Source organism: Oncorhynchus gorbuscha, linkage group LG13 (genome assembly GCF_021184085.1).
Source record: "Oncorhynchus gorbuscha isolate QuinsamMale2020 ecotype Even-year linkage group LG13, OgorEven_v1.0, whole genome shotgun sequence".
Classification (NCBI taxonomy): Eukaryota; Metazoa; Chordata; class Actinopteri; order Salmoniformes; family Salmonidae; genus Oncorhynchus; species Oncorhynchus gorbuscha.
This window is the reverse complement of record NC_060185.1, coordinates 46,865,638-46,889,490: the sequence shown is the minus strand read 5'-3', so window position 1 is coordinate 46,889,490 and position 23,853 is coordinate 46,865,638. Positions and strand designations below refer to the sequence as shown.

General features: G+C 42.5%; 1 protein-coding gene across 1 annotated transcript; it reads right to left on the bottom strand.

Annotated features, from left to right (window-relative positions):
• Positions 1–4,533: 4,533 nt before the first annotated feature.
• LOC123993031 (HHIP-like protein 1) lies at positions 4,534–17,614 on the bottom strand. Its single transcript, XM_046294770.1, has 9 exons — positions 17,055–17,614; positions 12,079–12,725; positions 11,744–11,887; positions 7,831–8,159; positions 7,567–7,693; positions 7,240–7,385; positions 6,743–6,824; positions 6,241–6,323; positions 4,534–6,117 (listed from the first exon to the last, which is right to left on the bottom strand). Exons 1-9 carry the CDS (start codon positions 17,340–17,342, stop codon positions 5,072–5,074), a joined length of 2,892 nt encoding a protein of 963 aa, XP_046150726.1. The 5' UTR covers positions 17,343–17,614; the 3' UTR covers positions 4,534–5,071.
• Between the last annotated feature and the right edge of the window lie 6,239 nt (positions 17,615–23,853).

Genomic DNA, 23,853 nt, shown 5'->3' with positions numbered 1-23,853 from the left:
TTCAAATAAAGTCTTCATCCTTCTCACACAAGTAATTTGCAGAAGGCCCAAGACTATACTCCGCCATCTACTGGAATATCATTGCTACTGAATGCAGTTCTAAAACAAGCTCTAGACTTTTATTTTGGAAATTAAACCGGAAGGTGCAGAGAAACTCTAACATCTGGGCTAGAGTTGCTTGATTTACGAACTAACTTTGACTAGCTACGTTCGGTTCATGTCCTTTGCAGATTTTTTATTTATTTTTTATTTTATTTCATCTTTATTTTACCAGGTAGGTAAGTTGAGAACAAGTTCTCATTTACTATTGCGACCTGGCCAAGATAAAGCAAAGCAGTTCGACACATACAACAACACAGAGTTACACATGGGGTAAAACAAACATACAGTCAATAATACAGTAGAAAAATAAGTATACATACAATGTGAGCAAGTGAGGTGAGATAAGGGAGGTAAAGGCAAAAAAAGGCCATGGTGGAGAAGTAAATACAATATCGCAAGTAAAACACTGGAATGGTTGATTTGCAGTGGAAGAATGTGCAAAGATAGAAATAATGGGGTGCAAAGGAGCAAAATAAATAAATAAATACAGTAGGGAAAGAAGTAGTTGTTTGGGTTAAATTATAGATGGGCTATGTACAGGTGCAGTAATCTGTGAGCTGCTCTGACAGCTGGTGCTTAAAGCTAGTGAGGGAGATAAGTGTTTACAGTTTCAGAGATTTTTGTAGTTTGTTCCAGTCATTGGCAGCAGAGAACTGGAAGGAGAGGCGGCCAAAGGAAGAATTTGGTTTTGGGGGTGACCAGAGATATACCTGCTGGAGCGCGTACTACAGGTGGGTGCTACTATGGTGCCCAGCGAGCTGAGATAAGGGGGGACTTTACCTAGCAGGGTTTTGTAGATGACCTGGAGCCAGTGGGTTTGGCTATGAGTATGAAGCGAGGGTCAGCCAACGAGAGCATACAGGTCGCAGTGGTGGGTAGTGTATGGGGCTTTGGTGACAAAACGGATGGCACTGTGATAGACTGCATCCAAATGATTGATTAGGGTATTGGAGGCTATTTTGTAAATGACTTCGCCGAAGTCGAGGATTGGTAGGATGGTCAGTTTTACAAGGTTATGATTGGCAGCATGAGTGAAAGATGCTTTGTTGCGAAATAGGAAGCCAATTCTAGATTTAATTTAGGATTGGAGATGTTTGATGTGAGTCAGGAAGAAGAGTTTACAGTCTAACCAGACACCTAGGTATTTGTAGTTGTCCACATATTCTAAGTCAGAGCCGTCCAGAGTAGTGATGTTGGACAGGCGGGCAGGTGCGGGCAGTGATCGGTTGAAGAGCATGCATTTAGTTTTACTTGTATTTAAGAGCAATTGGAGGCCACGGAAGGAGAGTTGTATGGCATTGAAGCTCGCCGATGCCACATTACTGACGAAAGTTTGTACATATAAAAGAAGATCTGTAACCGAGTAAAGGGAGTGTAAATGTTAATTCATAGTCGTAACATATGTTTACAGATCTAATTTAAAGTTTACCTTTCATGTTTCAAGCATGGCTTTTCTTACCATCCTAACCATTTACGTATGGATTTTCTTACGATCCTAATGATACCTCAACCTTTTGGCAGCTATCTCCTTCCATACTCATAGTTCCCAGTGGGAAATTACACTTGAATGACCCTCCAAATAGGTAAAAAGTACCCAATTGTCATACATGAGTACAAGAGCAGCTCCCTTAATAGAAAATGACTGAAGTAAAGGTGAAAGTCACCCAGTAAAACGCTACTTGAGTAAAAGTCTGAAAGTATTTGGTTTTAAACATACTTAAGTATCAAAAGTAAATATAATTGCTAAAAAAATACTTAAGGGAGTTATTCATAATAAGGGTTACATGGAGAAAATCGGACCTCTCTGAAATGAAAATGGGTGGCCCTCCCTTATTTACCTAAACCCTCCCTGAACACTTGAGGGATATACCCCAAATAATCATTAAAACATGTGGATTGGAGAGAACATGTCTACCATTTACCATAACTTATTGGACAGACCAGAGCCTTGGATATGCAGTTTTAGAAACTGTTCTTTGTCCTGTAAGCATTACATGGGAATTTTGATAGCGCACAGGACTCTGGGCCAAACGGTTGTGTATCTGCAGACCACTATGGACGAGAGTAGGGGTGGAAAGATCTCCTATATAGTCAAAGCAAAAATAGACTTTTATAGACTTTTATAAACATTTCATGCAATTCTACGCAATTTGACATATTAGCAGAATATTTTTTAAATAACACACAAGTTACTGAATCTACAGGCTAAGAATGGACAGAGATAGGCATGTGTTCCTCTTATCATATGTCTCCAATGACATATCAATGTGTCTTGTTTGCAACGAACCTGTTTGCAAATAATAAAATCTGAGACATTATTAGGAATCTGAGCACGGTACTGTACTTTCAAATATAAGGCCCACCTTTCGACCCCAGACAGAATAGGCCTACCAACGCAGAAAAATGTACGTTTTAACTGCTGGCTACTCTTCTTCCGTGGCTTAACCCAACGAGAGAAGGTCACAAGTGTTTCCCTAAATGATGTCTGGGTTTAAACATCTATTGTACGGAAAGTGAATAGCATAATCAAGTGATAGTGACAGAATTCGATTATTTCCCAAGCAGACTACATTTCTTGTCTCCTCGGGTATAGAAGGTTGTAGCTCAGCCTCTGAATAACAACGATATCCCCATATGCATTGGAGTCATGTCTTTTACAGCTTGTTCCTAGCATAAAGCATCGCTGACCAAAGTGCTGTTATAGATCACTTTATATAATCGGCCTCAGGATGGAATATCCATTGCAGCGTGTAATGCTCATTCTAAAACAGTGAGAAATATAGACATTTAGTCAATTACAAATTACATGACCCTCCCCTGGACTAGATTTAAAAAACTAAATAAACCCCTTGACTGAAATTGATCAAGCATGACCCTCCACCATTTTCATTCAGCTACCCATTATGTAATTTCCGATCCATCCCTCATTATCAAAAGTAAAAGTTTAAATCATTTCTAATTCCTTATTTTAAGCAAAACAGGCAGCACCATTTTCTTGTTATTTTTTATTTAAGGAAAGCCAGAAGCACAGTTCAACCCTCAGACATAATTAACAAATGTGTTTACTGAGTCTGCAAGATCAGAGGCAGTAGGGATGACCATGGATGTTCTCTTAATAAGTGCTTGAATTAGATTATTTTCTGTCCTGCTAAGCATTAGAAATATTAATGTCAAGTACAGATAGACCAAAAAAATTCAACACCAGTCTCAACGTCAAAAGTGAAGAGGCGACTCCGGGATGCTGGCCTTCTAGGCAGAGTTGCAAAGAAAAGCCATGTCTCAGACTGGCCAATACAAATAAAAGATTAAGATGGGCAAAAGAACACAGACACTGGACAGAGGAACTCTGCCTAGAAGGCCAGCATCCCGGAATCGGCTCTTCACTGTTGACATTGAGACCGGTGTTTTGCGGGTACTATTTAATGAAGCTGCCAGTTGAGAACTTGTGAAGCATCTGTTTCGCAAACTATACATTCTAATGTATTTGTCCTCTTGCTCAGTTGTGCACTGAGGCCTCCCACTCCTCTTTCTATTCGGGTTAGAGCCAGTTTGCGCTGTTCTTTGAAGAGAGTAGTACACAGCGCTGTACGAGATCTTCAGTTTCTTGGCAATTTCTCGCATGGGATAGCCTTCATTTCTCAGAACAAGACAAGACTGAAGAGTTTCAGAAGAAAGTTCTTTGTTTTCAGCTGTGCTAACATAATTGCAAAAGGGTTTTCTAATGATCAATTAGCCTTTTAAAATTATAAACTTGGATTAGCTAACACAACGTGCAATTGGAACACAGGAGTGATGGTTGCTGATAATGGGCCTTTGTACGCCTATGTAGATATTCCATAAAAAATGTGCTGTTTCCAGCTACAATAGTAATTTACAACATTAACAATGTCTACACTGTATGCCTATCAATTTTATGTTATTTTAAAGGACAAAAAAATAGCTTTTCTTTCAAAAACAAGGACATTTCTAAGTGACCCCAAACTTTTGAACAGTAGTATAGCTAGTTTGACCATGTGTCAATGCTAAGCAAGCTAGCTAACTTTATTATTAGCAATGTTAGCTAGATTATCAAGCTAGCTAACATCTCATTGGTTGAATAATTGTTCAGACTTCAAAGACACATGAACACATTCATGTTGTATTTACGACTTCCCAATTTCCCATGAGCACATGAAACCACCCTCTCCCTTAGGGTCCAGCATTATGCCGCGTTCACGCGCTAGTCGGAACTAGGAAACTCGGAAATGCCCAACTTGCTGAATGGTTGAACGCAGCTTGGCTCGTGTATAACTACAAGCTATTGGCAAGTCGGACATTTCTGAGTTTCCTAGTTCTGACTAGCACGTGAACCCAGCATTAGTCCTCTGGATAACAGTGTAGTTTTATCTGGTTCTCCATGGGTGATGCTTGAGTAGAAATGAGGAGCAGGAATGAAATTGAAATCTCAGTTTATTAATCTGAAAGGCACCCTGTACCTTGAAAACAGTTTACAAATATAATCTGTCAAATTATACAATAATAAAGCACACAATGTCCAGCATTTTCCTCACTTATATCATCATTATTATTTTGACTGATATCACTTTTTTTGCATTAAAAAGAAAACATATATATATAGATGTGATTATCAATTCATACAACGTAAAAAATAACAAGGTTTTCAACAACATGTATGCCTTTTCTCCCCAGCAGAGGGCAATATTGTAAAGTGATATACATTTTTCTGGCATGGAGGCAAGTGAAGGGAAGGAAATGGTTGCTGCCTCTGAAGTGAAGTATCAGAAAGTCTATTCTACAATCAACAATTGTTTATAATCATCATGAATTTGTGTGTGTGTTTACACGAGTATGTGTGGGGGAGTAGAGCGGTGAGATGTGTCTGACCACAGTTGAAGCACAGTACATAGAAGACGTTTCTGTTCAAGCACAGGAGAGTAGTAATGATCCTTTGAGGCCATCCTTTGGCTCATTATTTATCCTCGTCGTGGTGGTAGCCACACACCACCCCCACATCCTCATCGTGTGCACAATTGTGCTTGCCCAACTTTGACCGTTTGCAGTCCAGTAACGTCCTCTCTGTGCCCTCACACTCCACATCATCTAGCAGGATACTGCCACTGCCACCCCCCAGCTCTGCCCGTTTAGCCACACGCAGGGCTACAGGGAAGCCTAGTTGCTGGCACACCACCGTAGCCGCTTTACTATTAAACAAGTCATCACATACTGTGCCCCACTCCCCCCGTATGTAAATCTCCACCCGTCCACGATCCGACAGCTGCTCTGCACTGATCAGCCGCACCGACCCAGCCCGATGCTTCCGGCGCCGCTGCTTCCCAGGTTTGGAACCCCGGTTCTTCTTGTTGACTCGGTTCCCTGTGGAATGTTCTGTCTTGTCACTCTGCCCTTTCAAGAACTTGTCCTGGGCCTTTGAGAGAGTGAAGTTAGGCCTCTGGGTGGTGTGCTTTGTTGCAGCTGTCCAGTACGTAGGCCTTGGTGTTGTCTGGGGCCGATTGGTCGTAACTCCTAGTGGAAAGGGTCTGACTGTGGCGTGTGGTTGCGGTCGGGTCAAGGGTCGTGCTGTTGGTGGAGAGGGCCTTCTGGCTCCAGTTGTCAATAGTGGCCGGGGCTTCGGGGTAACAGTGGGCCTGGTGTAGGACAACGACGGTCTCTGCCGGGAAGGAGTGGTGGCTTGACCTGGCCTGGCCGTCATTACCTGCCTCCATGAGATGGTCAGTGCAGGTGTAGCGGTACCAGTAGTCCTCTGCTGCATTGAGGTGGGATTGGAAGGTGTTGTTACAGGTTTAACAGTAGCTCGTGTTGTTAGAGGTTCAACTGTAGCCCTTATTGTTGCAGGTTTAGCAGTAGACTTCAGGGTTGCAGTTGGAGGTGTGTAGGTAGGTCTCGTCGTCATGGAGCGCAGGGTGGTCGGAGGAGTACGGAGCGTGGTGGTAGCTGTTGTTCTCGCAGTAATAGTGGGTGTAGCGGTGGTCGTCGGCTTCTTGTCAATGACAAACTCTGCAGAAAAGAAGTCAAGTGAAAGAAACAGCTCTTTAGAGCACTCCAACTGACTGAGATGTGTTGCGCTGTGACTCATGATGGCCTGCAAAGGAACGCGTGTTTGTTTGTGGTGTCACTTACCCTCCTTCGGGTGGAAGTGAATCAGCTTGCCTTTAATCTTGACAAGAGTTGGCTTGAAGCTGCACTTGCCTGGAGGTGCTCTCCTAGATGGTGAGAGAAATCCATCAAACAATCCATTGATTTTAATGCTGCCCATGACAGCTCTATCTCCTACTAATACGGTATAGAGTAATTTGAATCATACATTATAATAACCACATGGAGAACAGTTCTATCATTGATAAGCACATTATATTCAGTAAATTGCCGTTATGGTAAAGATTTAGCAGATATTCCCTTAGTGTGACACAGAGTGATTACATTAGCTGATTACATAGTTAAAGTAAGAGATATACTAAACAAACACAGGGGGATTGAAGACCACATCAATAATTGGATGGACAATAAACATTAGTATATCTGGCAAAGGTAAGTCTGTTTTGGGAATCTGCCATTAATCCAAGATAGGGATGAATTCCCAGAGCCCCCTGGCTGTTGGGACACTGTGACCCTTGTTTAATACCTGGATGGATCCACTATCTTATAGATCACCCCCGCTCTGGCAGACGCACTGGGAGCTCCCGTTGCCAGGAAGTACAGCTCTCCTAGAAACAAGAGGAAAAAAGGATCTAAGACCCAGCACAAAAATATGCAACACTTTCAAAGTGAAATCAAGACAGCCCATTTCATTTGAACCCCTTCCCACTCTACTCAAATCAGCTTTGAAGTCAAGTATTCTGAAAAAGTTTGCTTGTTGAGACTTATCTGAAGCTAAAGAGCATGCACTAAGTGGCACACCACTGGGTTTGAACTGGGTGTGTTATTTCTTTATTTCTGTTCGAAAGCAGCAGAGGCTCATCATGAAATAACTCAGAGAAGCAGACAATTTTCCATGGTTGTCTTGGGTGACTGAATTCACAAGCAGCATGCATCCCCTAATGGCCTTTTCATGTACGGATCAGTACAAAAACAAAACACAAAAAAGACAGAAAAACATGCAAAGCTAGTTGTCAAGGTTACCTGCCTCATCTTCAGCAAAGGAAATGATGTATTTGTAATAGCTGTTGATAAGTTTGGGGAATCGGCACGTCTGGTCTTTTCCCATACAGATCTCCTTGTACTCCCACTTCCCAGTGCTTTGGGTCTCCTTCAGTGACATCAGGCGCCTAGGCACACAAGGAGTCACTCAGATTGTGCATGTGTCAAGTGAGTTTTAGGGCATTTGAAACATTTGTCAATGATCTTTCAATATTAAGAACATTTGTGTATCAACTTTTTTTTCCAGGCATGACAATCTATGAAACATTTTGTGCATTTTAATCAGTATAACGTTGTATAAACACACACCCACTCATGAAATCCCCGAATATGTAGAGGCCATTGAGATTAGGCATCTGGCAGCCGCGGTATATGTAGCCTCCAGTGACCGACTTCCCCAGTTTGTGGGGGTAAGCAAAAATAGGCAGGATGTCATCTGAGGAGAAAATATTTTTACACTGCTTAAGGGATTTAATACATATCTGAATCTCTTCACCAAATAATGAATTGATTCTTCATAGAGAAGCAGTCTGCCACCTCTACCAAGTTCTGTTGGAGGAATAGCCTACTCACCAAGAGAGGAGTTGTGACACAGTCTGTTGTCATAGCAAGAGAAGCCCTCCTTGGCTCTCCAGCCATAGTTGCCACCCTTGACGATGAGGTCCACCTCTTCAAACTTATTCTGTCCCACGTCCCCGCAGAACAGTCGGCCACGGCCCTGCCCCGTGATGAGGTCGCCCCGGTCGATGGAGCAGCGCCACATGTTACGCACCCCGTAGGCGTAGATCTCAGGCAGCGAGCCCTTCTCCCCCAGGAAAGGATTGTCCGATGGGATGCTGTAGGGTTCCACGTCATCGTTGTTGTCCACATCGAGACGCAGCACCTTGCCCAACAGAGTGGACCTACACACACATGGGTTTAACTGAGTTGTACTCATAGGAAAATGTCTGAGTATTTTAGTGTGGGATTCTGTCATTGTTTTTCATTTGTGTATGTGTATCCAACCTGGTCTCAGAACGTTTTGTATTATTCTGTACGTAAATCTGAGACACTCCTTTTAGTATGATATGTTCCAAATTACAATTAGTATTATATGTTACGACTTTGCAAAATGTACAATATGTTAGGAATTTGCTAAATATACGACATACAAATTCTAGCTAGGTGGCAAGGTGGCTAACGTTATATAGGCTATGGGTTAGGGTTAAGTTTAGGAGTTAGGTTAACAGGTTAACGTTAGGGTTAGCTAATGTGCTAAGTAGTTGAAAAACAGTGAGGTAGTAAGTCGTTGAAAAATGTCTAATTAGCCAAAATGCTAAAGTTATCCGTGATGAAATTTGAACTTGCAACGTATGGGTTGCTAAACATTAGTCATAACAACTGTAACGTGTCATGCTAATTTGAGTGTCCTTGATGTACTATTACTATGGTACGAGACCAGGCTGGTGTGTCACAACAGTCATCAAAGACATTTACGATTAATGAAAGTTATAGATGCACAAAGATCATGCCCCCAAAAGCATTTTTTTAGGAGGAATGATAGTTATGCCTCTGTGACTTTCTCTTACTCATCATTATTCACGATTCATTCATGATTATCTGTAATCATGGTAACATCCACATTAATGTAGAACTGTTCAGAAGCATATTCTATTCCTATTTACAATAAAACGGACTCTAATGACATAATACATTATTTACCATTAATTTCTACTAGGCACAGCATAATCCGAAACACAACCAAATGCCTCCAACAAGTTTGTAGGGTCACAATCTTGATGCAGTCAATGCGTGCTAAGAATATGGGACCAAATACTCAATTTTTGACTACATTTCATACACTATAAGTGAATTTGTCCAAATACTTAAGACACCTTCAAATGGGGGGATTAGATACACAAAATGCTTTCACTTCTAAATGATAAAACAGATATGTATGAAAATACCCTCAAATAAAAAGGTGACATTCTGTACTGTCACCTCATATAAAACATTTGATCTCAAATCCAAAATGCTGAAGTATAGAGCCAAATTAATTGTTTTAGCTTCACTGTCCAAATAAATACATAGGGGATTCTCTCTCTCTCTCTCTCTCTCTCTCTCTCTCTCTCTCTCTCTCTCTCTCTCTCTCTCTCTCTCTCTCTCTCTCTCTCTCTCTCTCTCTCTCTCTCTCTCTCTCTCTCTCATACTATTATATGGCCCACAGCGTCTTGTGTAAATATTAGCCTTGGCAGGTCCCAAAACCCTCATATCCCTGGCCTTCCACTCATTGGCTGTCAAGAAACCCTCTGCTCATCTTTCTTCTCCTGGGATGAGCTGAAAGGGATGTTTTCACCAAATGCAACTCAGTACAACGCCTTTACCGTAAGTACCGCCCCCGAGATAAAGCTGTGATGTATAGAACCCCCCTATTTCGGCATGCATAAATTCTGCTATCCACTAGAGCTACCCAACTATGAGCTAGACATAACCCTCTTCTGAGAATAACACATGACAAGGTTGATTTAGAGCACCTGCTCTTACTCATGCCACTGTTGAAATTAGGAGGATGCGGTCATTGTTGTGGCTGGAATAGAATGAATGGAACGGAGTCAGTCACGTGTTTTCCATATTTTTGGGATTCGTTTGATACCGTTCCATTTATTTCATTCCAGCCATTACAATGAGCCCGTCTTCCTATAGCTCCTCCCACCAGCCTCCTTTTACATCTACATCGTAATATTCTGAACAGAATCGCAGATATTCTACCTCCGTTCGGGTCCATAAAAGGAGTGGCAAACGTCCCTTCAAGCTCAACTGTGCAAGACTGTAGTGATTATCACATGGTAAGAAAATGCCGGACGTCGCCCGACAACATTCTCCATAAATATTTAGCCTGACACAGCAGGTCCAGACTCTAGCCACTGACCAAAGCGCTGTGGGGGTGGCACTCACAACCTGACTGGTACTGCTATACCCTGTCCTTGCCCATGGTTCAAAATAAAGTGCATTCTAAGACACAGACTGTCCAGAGCTCAGTGATGTTTTTCCTCAAAGAAGGGTTTAGAGTTTCTCATAATATCACTGTGTACAATTCTGTCACGGTGTGATAACTATAGAGGCAGGTCACTTTCAGCAAAATGTTTTGGGCTGCCTTTGAGTCCTTTCTGAATGGCCCTGTGACACTATGTAGATTCTGGGCACTGCCAGACCCTGCCCGAGCCCCTGCCAGGAGAAAGCTAAACATACCGTGCCAAGGCTAATATTGTGAACAACTGTACTGTCTGTCTACATGAATGTACATATAGCCTTGAGCTGAGTGTTTGTCATGTCAAATGCTCAGGGGTTGAGGTCATAGATGGCGATTTCTCTCCCAATGTTACCAAAGCATTGGCGCCATTGACAAGTAAGGTCATAAAATCGCACTTTCATGAATAGCTGCTGAGTGGCATTGCTGAAGGTCCTGTATAAAGTTAATTGCACTTCAATCCATACATTTGTCACTCTCTCAATGTTGAGAGCTTGTCAATTTCTAGTCAAAGTTTTTAGTAAAAGATTCTTCTACCCTCCGGTGTCAATTCATCTTCTGGAATATTAAACTTGTTTATGACAAGTTGACAACAACTCAGACACAAATTTAATCTAAACGTGTATTAGTCAACCATGAATATAATAATTACTAGACATTTACCAGGGCAACAGGATTTTCCATTCTTTAAAAATAGAATCATGTATCACTGTATTACCATATGAGAACATCACATAATTTGGCAATTGAGTAATACAGTTTACAAACACACTAATAGACTAATTGACTAATTGTGCCCTGTGGTCCCCTTTACTGTAGCTTATATTTACATCAACAAAGATGTCACGCTATAGGTTAAACTTTTTGAACTCCTATTTTCCAGATTTAAAAAAAAAGTTAAATGACTGCAAATAAGTATACTATGAAGAGCCAGATGTATCACATTAAGCGTTTCACTCCACTATTAACTATAATTGTCACTTCTACTCCCTCTCCGGCGCTCGAGGTTGGCAGTCTGCTGATTATTACGTACACCTGTCACCATCGTTAAGCACACCAGCGCCTCATCAGACTCACCTGGACTCCATCACCTTCCTGATTTACCTTCCCAATATCTGTCACTCCCTTTGGTTCTTTCCCTAGGTGCTATTGTTTCTGTTCCAGTGTTAATTTTGTACGCTACCTGTGTTTCTTGGTTTGTTCTATGTTCATTTAGTTATTAAATACACTCCCTGAAATCGCTTCCTGAATCCCAGCGTACACATTGCAATAATACTCCGACACCACTGTTTAGGTGTCCTTTGTTGAACTATATCTTCAACTTTAAAAAATGTAGGTCTCTGAAGCAAACATATCATTCTGACCTTCAAAAAACATCAACATGGGGTGAAGGCTAGATATACACTAAATAACTAAATGTCACCCCTTAATTTGTTCCCCCTGAATGAGTTTTGAAATGTATAGAGCATGGGGACTCACTTATTCTGGGAGTTCCCAAACTTGCCAAAGGGATCCCCTGCTCTTCCGCCATCGCCGATGAAGATATAGAGGTAGCCATCGTGTCCGAAGAGAAGCTGGCCCCCGTTGTGGTTCGAGGCAGGTTCCACCACTTCCAAAATAGTTCTACAAAGAAAACCATGCATGACCAAACATCACTAAATTCTACATCTGAAAGGATGATTGTAGTTGCAGATCTTTATTTCAAAATCTGCTGATTTGTATTGTTTCAAAATGTCAAATACATGCATGTGAATGGAGCCCATGTCCCCACAGGTTCTGATTCAGTCCATGTCATTTGGTGAAACTTCTCTTACCTCTCTGAGGAGTGATCTAGTTGGTTCATATCGTCAGCGGACAGTGTGAACTCACTAATGCGGATCCTCTCCTCCTTCTTCACAGACACAGAGTAGTAGACATAGGCCTTCTGCACCAGTGTGAAGCGCGGGTGGAGGGCCATGCAGAGGAAGCCTCTCTCATCCCCTGCCCAGGGAGAGGTGAGCACTGCCTTAGTTAGGTTGAGGAAGGGCCGGTCAATACGGGAGCCGTTGGGCAGGTACGTCCACACGTAGCCCAGCTGCTCTGCCACAAAGAAGCGGTGGGTCCCGTCATCTGCGTGGACCATGGCCACCGGGTTCCTCAGACCGTTGGCCACCTCCTGCAGGCACAGTTGGAGACAGCCCTCGGGGTCCGCCCGAACATCTCCCAGGTTGGCATTGAGCTTGTCGTCGGAGAGCACGTTAGGGTAACAGTACTCCCTGTCTTTGAGCTCCAGGAAGTTACAGAACTTATTGCGGTCCTCCTCTATGCCCACCGTGGCGTTGTTGTCGGTGAGCAGGCTAATGGTGTAGCGGCACTGGTGCCAGAACTCAGAGCAGTAGTCTCCGCACAGGCCTGGCAGCTCCCTCATGGGCGTGTTGGCATCTTCAGCATCGTACAGGTGGGCAGAGTAGGGAGAGCACTCCTGTGAGGATGAGGAAAGCTTGTTTGAAAAGTGGCAGAGGTATTGGTGCTCGGACTACACACGCTTATGAGCAAAACTCAGTAGATCTACCTTGTCGGCTGATAACTTTCATGATGAGCTACCACTTAAACTGTAGGCTATAGCCACTTTGTGTAATCTCAAATTGAAACTTCAAAAGCATAGTCTACATGTTAATGCTATGTCATGTCTGTTCATTATACTGTGCAGCTATTTTCATGATGAACTCTCTCTAGGCTTGTAAATGTTTGAAATTCAGCATGTCCTCTTTTCCTCCCAGTACTCACCAGGCCAGCTGGTAATGACTATTCTGGGTATAAATAAGGCCTGTTTAAATGCATCTTGGAACATCCAATCTCCTATTAAGTCAAAGCCACACAATTACAACCATTTTGACACTGGTAATCCGTTGGGACAATGATGCAAAACATATAAACCACTGTAACAGCTGGTACTGAAAGAAACAATTCTGTTACAAAAACGGATGAATAATATAATGATTCAAAGTCTTAAGCAAAAGGGGCATAATGTGTTCTGGAGTTCTGCTGAGTAATTAAATCTGGGATATGCTCTCCCAAAAAGGTGCCGTGAAATAAACGGTGCCATCAAAAACTCTACATCAAAGTGTTTAACATTAACAACACTTGGCCAACTCAGGGTTTAAATCTGTTGCTGGCCGTAGATTGCAGGGTGGATTATGCAAATCACATGATTCCCAGGCAGTGACGTAAAAAGGGGACAATCTGGAGGTGCTATGTGTTACACACAGCCACATGTCTGAGTTGGGGGTACAGTATAAAACTAGTAGGTAAGAACTGGCAAATGTGGCCGTATAGCTGCTAAAAGGAACATAAATAAAAGCATGTATGAAATGCCTTAATTTTAAACTAAATGTAAAATATGTCAGGTCATGGCACATTGTGAGGCCCATTTCTTAAGGTACTGTTTCTGTGACCAACAGATGTATATCTGTAGTCCAAGTCATGTGAAATGTATAGATTAGGCCTCCCGGGTGGCGCAGTGGTTAAGGGTGCTGTACTGCAGCGCTAGCTGTGCCACCAGAGACCCTGGGTTCGTGCCCAGGCTCTGTTGTAACCAGCCGCGACCAGGAGGTCCGTGGGGCAACGCACAATTGGCCTAGCATTGGGGGGGTAAAATTTTAAAAATATATTTAAAAAATGCATAGATAGACAGGTCTAATGAATTTATTTCAATTGACCTCATATGAACTCTAATTGTAAAATATTAGATATTCTTGCATGGGAGAGTTGAGCAAAGGAGTTTTTCAAAAGTTATCTATCTGGATTTCACCTATTGGATAAGATTAGATGCATAAAAATAGAATGAATAGAATGGGTTTCCCCATTCAAGTCAATAAGTTGACGGTTCTATTAATTCTATTTCTATGCATTTAATCCTAAACCAGATCACTTTTGAAAAACTGAGCCCTGGTCATTGTTTTTTGTCATATGGGTGTTGACTCCTCTGGCCTCTACTGCAGGCAGCCCTGATAATGCAGTCTCTTAGCCAACTATAACGTTCTATTTAAATTCTTTGTAAATACTGTATTGGATGGGATGGGGAGCCCTGACAACAGCAATCTGTCAAACTTAACTCCACATGCCTTTGTTCACAGAGATGGCAACCAGATATTACAGAACCTTGCAAAAGTATGCATCCCCCTTCGCGTTTTTCCTATTTTGTTGCATTACAACCTGTAATTTAAATTGATTTTTATTTGGATTTCATGTAATGGACATACACATTTTTTTTTCAAAATTGGTGAAGTGAAATGAAAAAAAAACTAAATGAAGAAAAGAATGGAAAAGTGGTGCGTGCATATGTATTCATCTCCTTTGCTATGAAGTCGCTAAATAAGATCTGGTGCAACCAATTACCTTCAGAAGTCACATAATTAGTTAGATTGCACACAGGTGAACTTTATTTAAGTGTCACATGATCTGTCAAATGATCTCAGTATATACAGTATACACCTGTTCTGAAAGGCCTGACTCTGCAACACCACTAAGCAAGGAGCGCTTCAAACAGGTCAGGGACAAAGTTGTGGAGAAGTATAGATCAGGTTTGGGTTATAAAAAAATATCTGAAACTTTGAACATCCCACGGAGCACCATTAAATCAATTATTAAAACATTTAAAGAATATGGCACCACAACAAATCAGATCGGATCAGATGAGAATAAAACAAGATCTTTGGTCATCAAGGAAAATGCTATGTCTGGCGCAAACCCAACATCTCCCATCAACCCAAGAATACCATCCCCACAGTGAAGCATGGTGGTGGCAGCATCATGCTGTGGGTATGTCTTTCATCGTCAGGAACTGGGAAACTGGTCAGAATTGAAGGAATGATGGCTGGCGCTAAATATTGAGAAAATCTTGAGGGAAATCTGTTTCAGTCTTCCAGAGATTTGAGACTGGGACAGAAGTTCACCTTCCAGCAGGACAATGATCCTAAGTATACTGCCAAAGCAACACTTGAGTGGTTTAAGGGGAAACATTTAAATGTCTTGGAATGGCCTAGTCAAAGTCCAGAACTAAATCCAATTGAGAATCTGTGGCGTGACTTAAAGAATGCTGTACACCAGCGGAACCCATCCAACTTGAAGGAGCTGGAGCATTTTTGCCTTGAAGAATGGGCATAAATCCCAGTGGCTAGATGTGTCAAGCTTATAGAGACACCAAGATACTTGCAGCTGGAATTGCTGAAAAACGGGGCTCTACAAAGTATTGACTTTGGGGGGGGGGGGGGGGCGAATAGTTATGCACGCTTTCTGTTTAATTTTTTTGTCTTATTTCTTGTTTGTTTCGCAAAAAATATATTTTGCATTTTCAAAGTGGTAGGCATGTTGTGTAAATCAAATGACACAAAACCCCCCAAAATACATTTTAATTCCAGGTTGTAAGGCAACAAAATAGGAAAAATGCCAAGGGGATGAATACTTTTGCAAGCCACTGTATGTTACAAATTGTACATTTTATTGTAGAAACAACCCTAGACTAGCACTACCACACGCACACCCACAAACACTGTGAGAGTAAAGAAGGACAGTAGTAAAACGGTTAAGTACACGATGTAGGGTGAGCTGGTAGGGTTAAAGCTGTGTGTGTTGGTTTCCTTTCCTCCATGAGTCACCAAAGTCAACATAAATACACTCAAAGAAACCTCTAAAACGGTCCTCCTTCCAAAAGGGGTGGGCAGTAATGAGAGAGTGCACATGTGCCACATCGTATAGGACAACCCTTCAACGTTCCACGTTGCCACGATCACTGTAAATGTGAGACTTCTCAGTTTCCAAAGTTGGGAAGGAGGTATCGGATAGGCTGTATTTATTTAAACGGTTGACGTCAATGTTACTAATTGTTTTGTAACCCAATAGTCAGCCTTAATCCTACCACAAGTAGACGGTAGAGTTCCTTCAACTACTTCAGCTGGATTCAACTCCTCACCTCCCTCTCCCTCCTTCCCTCCCTCTCCCTCCTGCCCTCCCTCCCAATCCCAGTGGAAATATGATACTGTATATCCTGTTCAGTGACCAGAGAGGAAATCGATGTTTGGCTGGTGGTCAGTGGGCCTCTTGACAGATCACAAGCATCCCCCTGTATCTATGATAACTGTCTGGACAAAGAGCATGATTGAGCAGAGTTTACCCTGGCTAAGTGGCCTTGGGCATTGGGTCTCCAGCCACTGACCACACTGCCTGTACCTTAGCATGGCTGATATGAGAGCTGAGCACAATAGCTAATTTCCACTAGATCCAAAACCAAACAAAGCTGAGGACACGTTCACGTGGTCTGCAATTCTCTTCATTGGAGAGGAGCACAAATATATTCCATCCAGTAGTGATGTTGTGGTACTGTGGTTCAGGCCCCAAAATCCATCATTGGTAACAGTACTGTCGTATCTCATGGTTGAACAGACACGTCAACGCCTTACATAATCCCTCCAACTGTAATTTGTTCCAATCTACAGCGTGCACATTTGGAAAGGCCTGGGGTATGTAATTATCATGATGTTCACATACATTTCAATAATGAAGGGGGTGTCAATGTGTAAAAATTGGAATGAAATATAGTTTCATGAAATATGATAGATTAATCTGTATAAAATGTTTTATATCCAGTGATGAAATATAATTTTATTACAAGTGAAATTTAAAAAAATAAACATGCGTGAAGATGATCCATTCTACAAATGCACTCTTAGAAAAAAAGGTATTGTCTTTTTGTGGAAAGTTTTAGATAAGGAGGCATTAGCTAACATCCGACAACTGACAGACTTCAATTTACCTGACAGAGGATGGTGCGTATGTATTTCGCACAGGTCATGTAACCCGAGTAGTCAAAATAGTCCATGATCTTGTAGAAGTTCTGGGAGATCTTGTCATCTTTCTCCAGGTCACAGCAACCAAACTTGGCATACTCCTTACAGAAGACCAGAGGCTCCCGTGGCTGGAAGGGGGGCTTGTAATCCAGGCACTGGGGATGGGTGTTCCCATGTCGGGGTGCGTGTAGGACCAGTAGGACCAACAGCCAACGGGACAGCAGCTCAACTCCCTTTACACTTACCCTGCTCATTGCAATAGTAGTTTCCCCTTCCACCTGTAGAGCTAAGTACTGGAGAGACTCAAAATTCCAAAAGGTCTGTGTGTAGTGGTGATTCTGTCCCTTCCCCCGGTGCCTGACTGTTGGAGAGCCTTCCTATGTTTGCTCTGGACATGTGCTCTTTCGCGGGACAAAAACGAACGGTGGCGGAGAGCAACAGGCCCTTTCATTCAGCAGTTCGCCCTGGCCAGCCACGATGCTTCCACTCTCCACTCAGAACCTATCCCCTCCCTCCTTCTGCTCCCTCCTCCCCTTACTCTCCCTCTCTCCTCCTCTCCCTCGCTCTCTGTCTGTCCTCCACAGACACATGGCATTCTTTCCCATTGCGGCCTGTCTATATCACCCTGCTGGAGCTCTCCTCCCCCCTCTACATACTCAGCCTTTTCTCTACTTCACACACACCTCCCTCCCCTGCCTCTGTCACTGAATGACTCAGGACATGTGCTGAAAGAAGAGAGCAATGGATCCTCACACCACAAACAATGGCACAGCCTATAAGAAACTGTATGTATATGAAGGATTACATATGGATAATGCTCATGTGTTTAATACAGGCTACTGCTGTTATTCAACAAGCATTTGTAAACCACTTGGTGATATGAAATTGGTCTAAAACCAGTAGACATCAACTAAAAAATCTGTTCTAAAGTGAATTGAGTCTAAGGATAAAAGGCAAGACAGCCTTTGAATTGGCTTGCTGCTGAATGTTGTGTCCTAGACCTACAGGGTATACAAATACCAAAGACATATGTCTTTCATTTGGACTCAGCCACCTCCCTCCCATGTACTTGGCTTCAGGTCTGACATATTTGCACAGCACATCTTAATTTCTCTGGTAACATCATAGGAACTGTTTCTATTTCCTCTTGCAATGACATTTTTTGAACGTGTGGATTTTAAACCATCTGCCTCCGAAAAAAATAAATACAGCCCGCTAATAATAGAGGAAAGGCTGGATAAAAAACCCATTAATCAAATATTGGTTTTTCAAACCGGTATCTTTTCTAATTTCTTTTCCACTCAGACCTTTTCAGACCTTGCATGGCTGTCCGTGTACTGTGCTTTATTGAGGTGAAACGGCTGTGAGTCAGAGTGAGTCATAGAGAGTTTATCTGCTTTCTGGGAATTGTACTGCCTCATATCAGTAAGCCAAGTCTCTTAAACACTTGAGATAGACAGAATTAAGACGTAGATTGGGTCATGACTTTTTTGGAAAGGCTATCGATTTTTTTTTTTCTTCAGAAATATTACGATAGGTTAGTAGTCTGTAGGGTGTAGTTTGTCTTACTGTACCATTTGGAAATACTTTGGCAAGTGGTGCAGTCTATTCCTGTATGTACAATGATAAAACTGAATTTCAGAGAAAGTGTTAAATAATACAGAATGCTATACTTTGGGGGAGGGAGAGAAAAAGAAGCAATGTCTCATCTGAATGAAAGAAGCCTGGTGTTTGAAGGTCAGTAAATCAAATCAAGAGTGTGCAAAGCCTGTCATCAAGACAAAGGGTGGCTACTTTGAAGAATCTCAAATATTTAAAAAAGTTTTTGATTTGTTTAACACTTTTTGTGTTTACTACATGATTCCATATGTGTTATTTCATAGTTTTGATGTCTTCACTATTATTCTACAATAAAGAAAAACCCTTGAATGAGTAGGTGTGTCCAAACTTTTGACTGGAAAAAGTATGTGAACCCTTTAGAATGACCCGGATTTCTGCATAAAATGGTCATAAAAGTTGATCTGATCTTCATCTAAATCACAACCATAGACAAACACAGTCTATAAACATTCACAGTGTAGGGTGCAAAAGTATGTGAACCCATGGATTTAATAACTGATTTGGTAGCAATAACCTCAACCAAACGTTTTTGGTAGTTGAGGATCAGACCTGCACAACGGTCAGGAGGAATTTTGGACCATTCCTCTTTCCATTCCTCACACCAGCAATATTCTGGTGTGAACCGCTCTCGAGGTCACGCCACAGCATCTCAATCGGGTTGAGGTCAGGTATTTTCTTCTATTGAAGACATTCTGTTGTTGATTTACTACTGTGTTTTTGGGTGTTTGTACTGTTGCATCACCCAACTTCTGTTGAGTTTCAATTGGCGGACAGATAGCTTTACATTCTCCTGCAAAAGGTCTTCATCAACATGGGAATTCATTTTTTCATCAATGATTAGATTACATTCAACTGTATTGTCATTGAACAAGTACAAGTACAGGACAACGAACTCTAACCCTAACCCTTATTAAGTGGGATGTACAAATGTGCAATGAAGGCAAACGGCAAGTACAGATGGAAAGTCTAAATGTGCAATGAAGGCAAACGGCAAGTACAGATGGAAAGTCTAAATGTGCAATAAAGGCAAACGGCAAGTACAGATGGAAAGTCTAAATGTGCAATAAAGGCAAACGGCAAGTACAGATGCCAAGTCTAAATGTGCAATAAAGGCAAACGGCAAGTACAGATGGAAAGTCTAAATGTGCAATAAAGGCTAATTGAAAGTGCAAGGAGGCATGCAACTGAAATACAGGGATAGCAGCAATGAAGTTACCGAGGTAGACATCTACGTGTACAACTGAATAATGTCTAATCAGACTTTGCAAAATAATGCAGTGAGTGAGTAATGCAACAAGAAGTCATTAGCCTTGGGGTTCACATACTTTTTCCAACCTACACTATGAATGTTTAAAGTATGTATTCAATATAGACAAGAAAAATACAATACTTTGTGTGTTATTAGTTTAAGCACACTGTGTCTATTGTAGTGATTTAGAGGAAGATCAGACCACATTGTTTGACTAATTTATGCAGAAATCCAGATAATTCCAAAGGGTTCACATACTTTTTCTTGCAACTGTGTGTGTTTATTTTTACTATTGTCTACATTGTAGAATAATAGTGAAGACATCAAAACTATGAAATAAACACATATTGAATCATGTAGTAACCAAAAAAGTGTTCAATCAAAATATATTTCATATTTGAGATTCTTCAAATAGCCAACCTTTGCCTTGATGACAGCTTTGCACACTCTTGGCATTCTCTCAATCAGCTTCACCTGGAATATTTTTCCAACAGTCTTGAAGGAGTTCCCACATATGCTGAGCACTTGTTGGCTGCTTTACCTTCACTCTGCGGTCCGACTCATCCTAAACCATCTGAATTTGGTTGAGGTCGGGGGATTGTGGAGGCCAGGTGATCTGATCACTCTCCTTCTTGGTAAAATAGCCCTTACACAGCCTGGAGGTGTGTTGGGTCATTGTCTTGTCCCACTAAGCCCAAAACACATGGAATGGTGCATCGCTGCAGAATGTTGTGGTAGCCATGCTGGTTAAGTGTGCCTTGAATTCTAAATTAATCACAGACAGTGTCACCAGCAAAGCACCCCGACTCCAAAACACTTCCTCCTCCATTCTTTACGGTGGGAAATACACATGCAGAGATCATCAGTTCACCCACAACACGTCTCACAAAGACATGGCGGTTGGAACAAAAAATCTCCAATTAGGACTCCAGAACAAAGGATAAATTCAAATCAAATCAAAGTTTATTTTTCACGTGCGCCGAATACAACAGGACCTTACAGCGAAATGCTTTATTACAGGCTCTAACCAATTGTGGAAAAAAGGAATTAGGTGAACAATAGGTAAGTAAAGAAATAAAAACAACAGTAAAATACAGTGAAAATACCAGTAGCGAGGCTATAAGTAGCGAGGCTATAAGTAGTGAGGCTATAAGTAGTGAGGCTACATACAGACACCGGTTAGTCAGGCTGATTGAGGTAGTATGTACATGTAGATATGGTTAAAGTGACTATGCATATATGATGGACAGAGAATAGCAGAAGCATAAAAGAGGAGTTGGGTGGCAGGACACAATGCAGATAGCCCGGTTAGCCAATGTGTGGGAGCACTAGTTGGTCGGGTAAATTGAGGTAGTATGTACATTAATGTATAGTTAAAGTGACTATGCATATGTGATAAACAGAGAGTAGTAGCAGTGTAAAAGATGGGTTGGGGGGCACACAATGCAAATAGTTCAGGTAGCCATTTGATTACCTGTTCAGGAGTCTTATAGCTTGGGGGTAAAAACTGTTGAGAAGCCTTTTTGTCCTAGTCTTGTCACTCCGGTATCGCTTGCCATGCAGTAGTAGAGAGAACAGTCTATGACTGGGGTGGCTGGGGTCCTTGACAATTTTTAGGGCCTTCTTCTGACACCACCTGGTGTAGAGGTCCTGGATGGCAGGCAACTTAGCCCCAGTGATGTACTGGGCCGTACGCACTACCCTCTGTTGTGCCTTGCGGTCGGAGGCCAACAATTGCCGTACCAGGCTGTGATTACAACAAGTCAGGATGCTCTCGATGTTGCAGCTGTAGAACCTTTTGAGGATCTCAGGACCCATTCCAAATCTTTTTAGTTTCCTGAGAGGGATAGGCTTTGTCGTGCCCTCTTCACAGCCGTCTTGGTGTGTTTGGACCATTCTAGTTTGTTGTTGATGTGGACACCAAGGAACTTTTAGCTCTCAACCTGCTCCACTACAGCTCCGTCGATGAGAATGGGGGCGTACTCGGTCCTCCTTTTCCCGTAGTCCACAATCATCTCCTTAGTCTTGGTCACGTTGAGGGATAGGTTGTTATTCTGGCACCTCCCTATAGGCTGTCTCGTCGTTGCGGTGATCAGGCCTACCACTGTTGTGTCACCTGCAAACTTAATGATGGTGTTGGAGTCGTGCCTGGCCATGCAGTCGTGGGTAAACAGGGAGTACAGGAGGGGACTGAGCACGCACCCCTGGGGGACTCCAGTGTTGAGGATCAGCATGGCAGATGTGTTGCTACCTACCCTCACCACCTGGGTGCGGCCCATCAAGAAGTCCAGGATCCAGTTGCAGAGGGAAGTGTTTAGTCCTAGGATCCTTAGTTCAGTGATGAGCTTTGAGGGTACTATGGTGTTGAACGCTGAGCTGTAGTCAATGAATAGCATTCTCACATAAGTGGTCCTTTTGTCCAGGCGGGAAAGGGTAGTGTGGAGTGCAATAGAGATTGCATCATCTGTGGATCTGTTTGGGCGGTATGCAAATTGGAGTGGGTCTAGGGTTTTTGGGATAATGGTGTTGATGTGAGCCAAGACCAGCCTGTCAAAGCACTTCATGGCTACAGACGTGAGTGCTATGGGTCGGTAGTCATTTAGGCAGGTTGCCTTCATGTTCTTGGGCACAGGGACTATGGTGGTCTGCTTGAAACATTTTGGTATTACAAACTCAATCAGGGACATGTTGAAAATGTCAGTGTACTCCTCAATGCCATCGGAAGAATCCCGGAACATGTTCCAGTCTGTGATAGCAAAACAGTCCTGCAGTTTAGCATCTGCTTCATCTGACCACTTTTTTATAGACCGAGTAACTGATGCTTCCTGCTTAATTTTTTCCTTGTAAGCAGGAGTCGGGAGGATAGAGTTATGGTCAGATTTACCAAATGGGAAAGCTTTGTACGCGTCTCTGTGTGTGGAGTAGCGGTGATCTAGAATTTCTTTCTCCCTCTGGTTGCACATTTAACATGTTGATAGAAATTTGGTAGAACTGATTTAAGTTTCCCTGCATTAAAGTCTCCGGCTACTAGTAGCGCTGCCTCTGGGTGAGTGGTTTCCTGTTTGCTTATTTCCTTATACAGCTGACTGAGTGCGGTCTTATACAGCTGAAAACTCTCAAGGCAAGTAGTGTGGCCTGTAATTTATCACAATATACTCTACTTCAGGTGAGCAAAATCTAGAGATTTCCTTAGATTTCGTGCACCAGCTGCTGTTTACAAATATGCACAGACCCCCCCCCATGTCCATGTCGTCATTCAGCCACGATTCTGTGAGACATAGGATATTACAGTTTTTGATGTCCCGTTGGTAGGATATTCGTGATCGTCTAATTTATTGTCCAATGATTGCACGTTGGCGAGTAATATTGACGGTAACAGCAGCTTTCCCATTCGCCTTCTGCAGGTCCTCTCGAGGCATCCCGCGCTGTGTCCTCTACATTTACATTTACATTTAAGTCATTTAGCAGACGCTCTTATCCAGAGCGACTTACAAATTGGTGCATTCACCTTATGACATCCAGTGGAACAGTCACTTTACAATAGTGCATCTAAATCTTAAAGGGGGGGAATACTTATCCTATCCTAGGTATTCCTTAAAGAGGTGGGGTTTCAGGTGTCTCCGGAAGGTGGTGATTGACTCCGCTGTCCTGGCGTCGTGAGGGAGTTTGTTCCACCATTGGGGGGCCAGAGCAGCGAACAGTTTTGACTGGGCTGAGCGGGAGCTGTACTTCCTCAGTGGTAGGGAGGCGAGCAGGCCAGAGGTGGATGAACGCAGTGCCCTTGTTTGGGTGTAGGGCCTGATCAGAGCCTGGAGGTACTGAGGTGCCGTTCCCCTCACAGCTCCGTAGGCAAGCACCATGGTCTTGTAGCGGATGCGAGCTTCAACTGGAAGCCA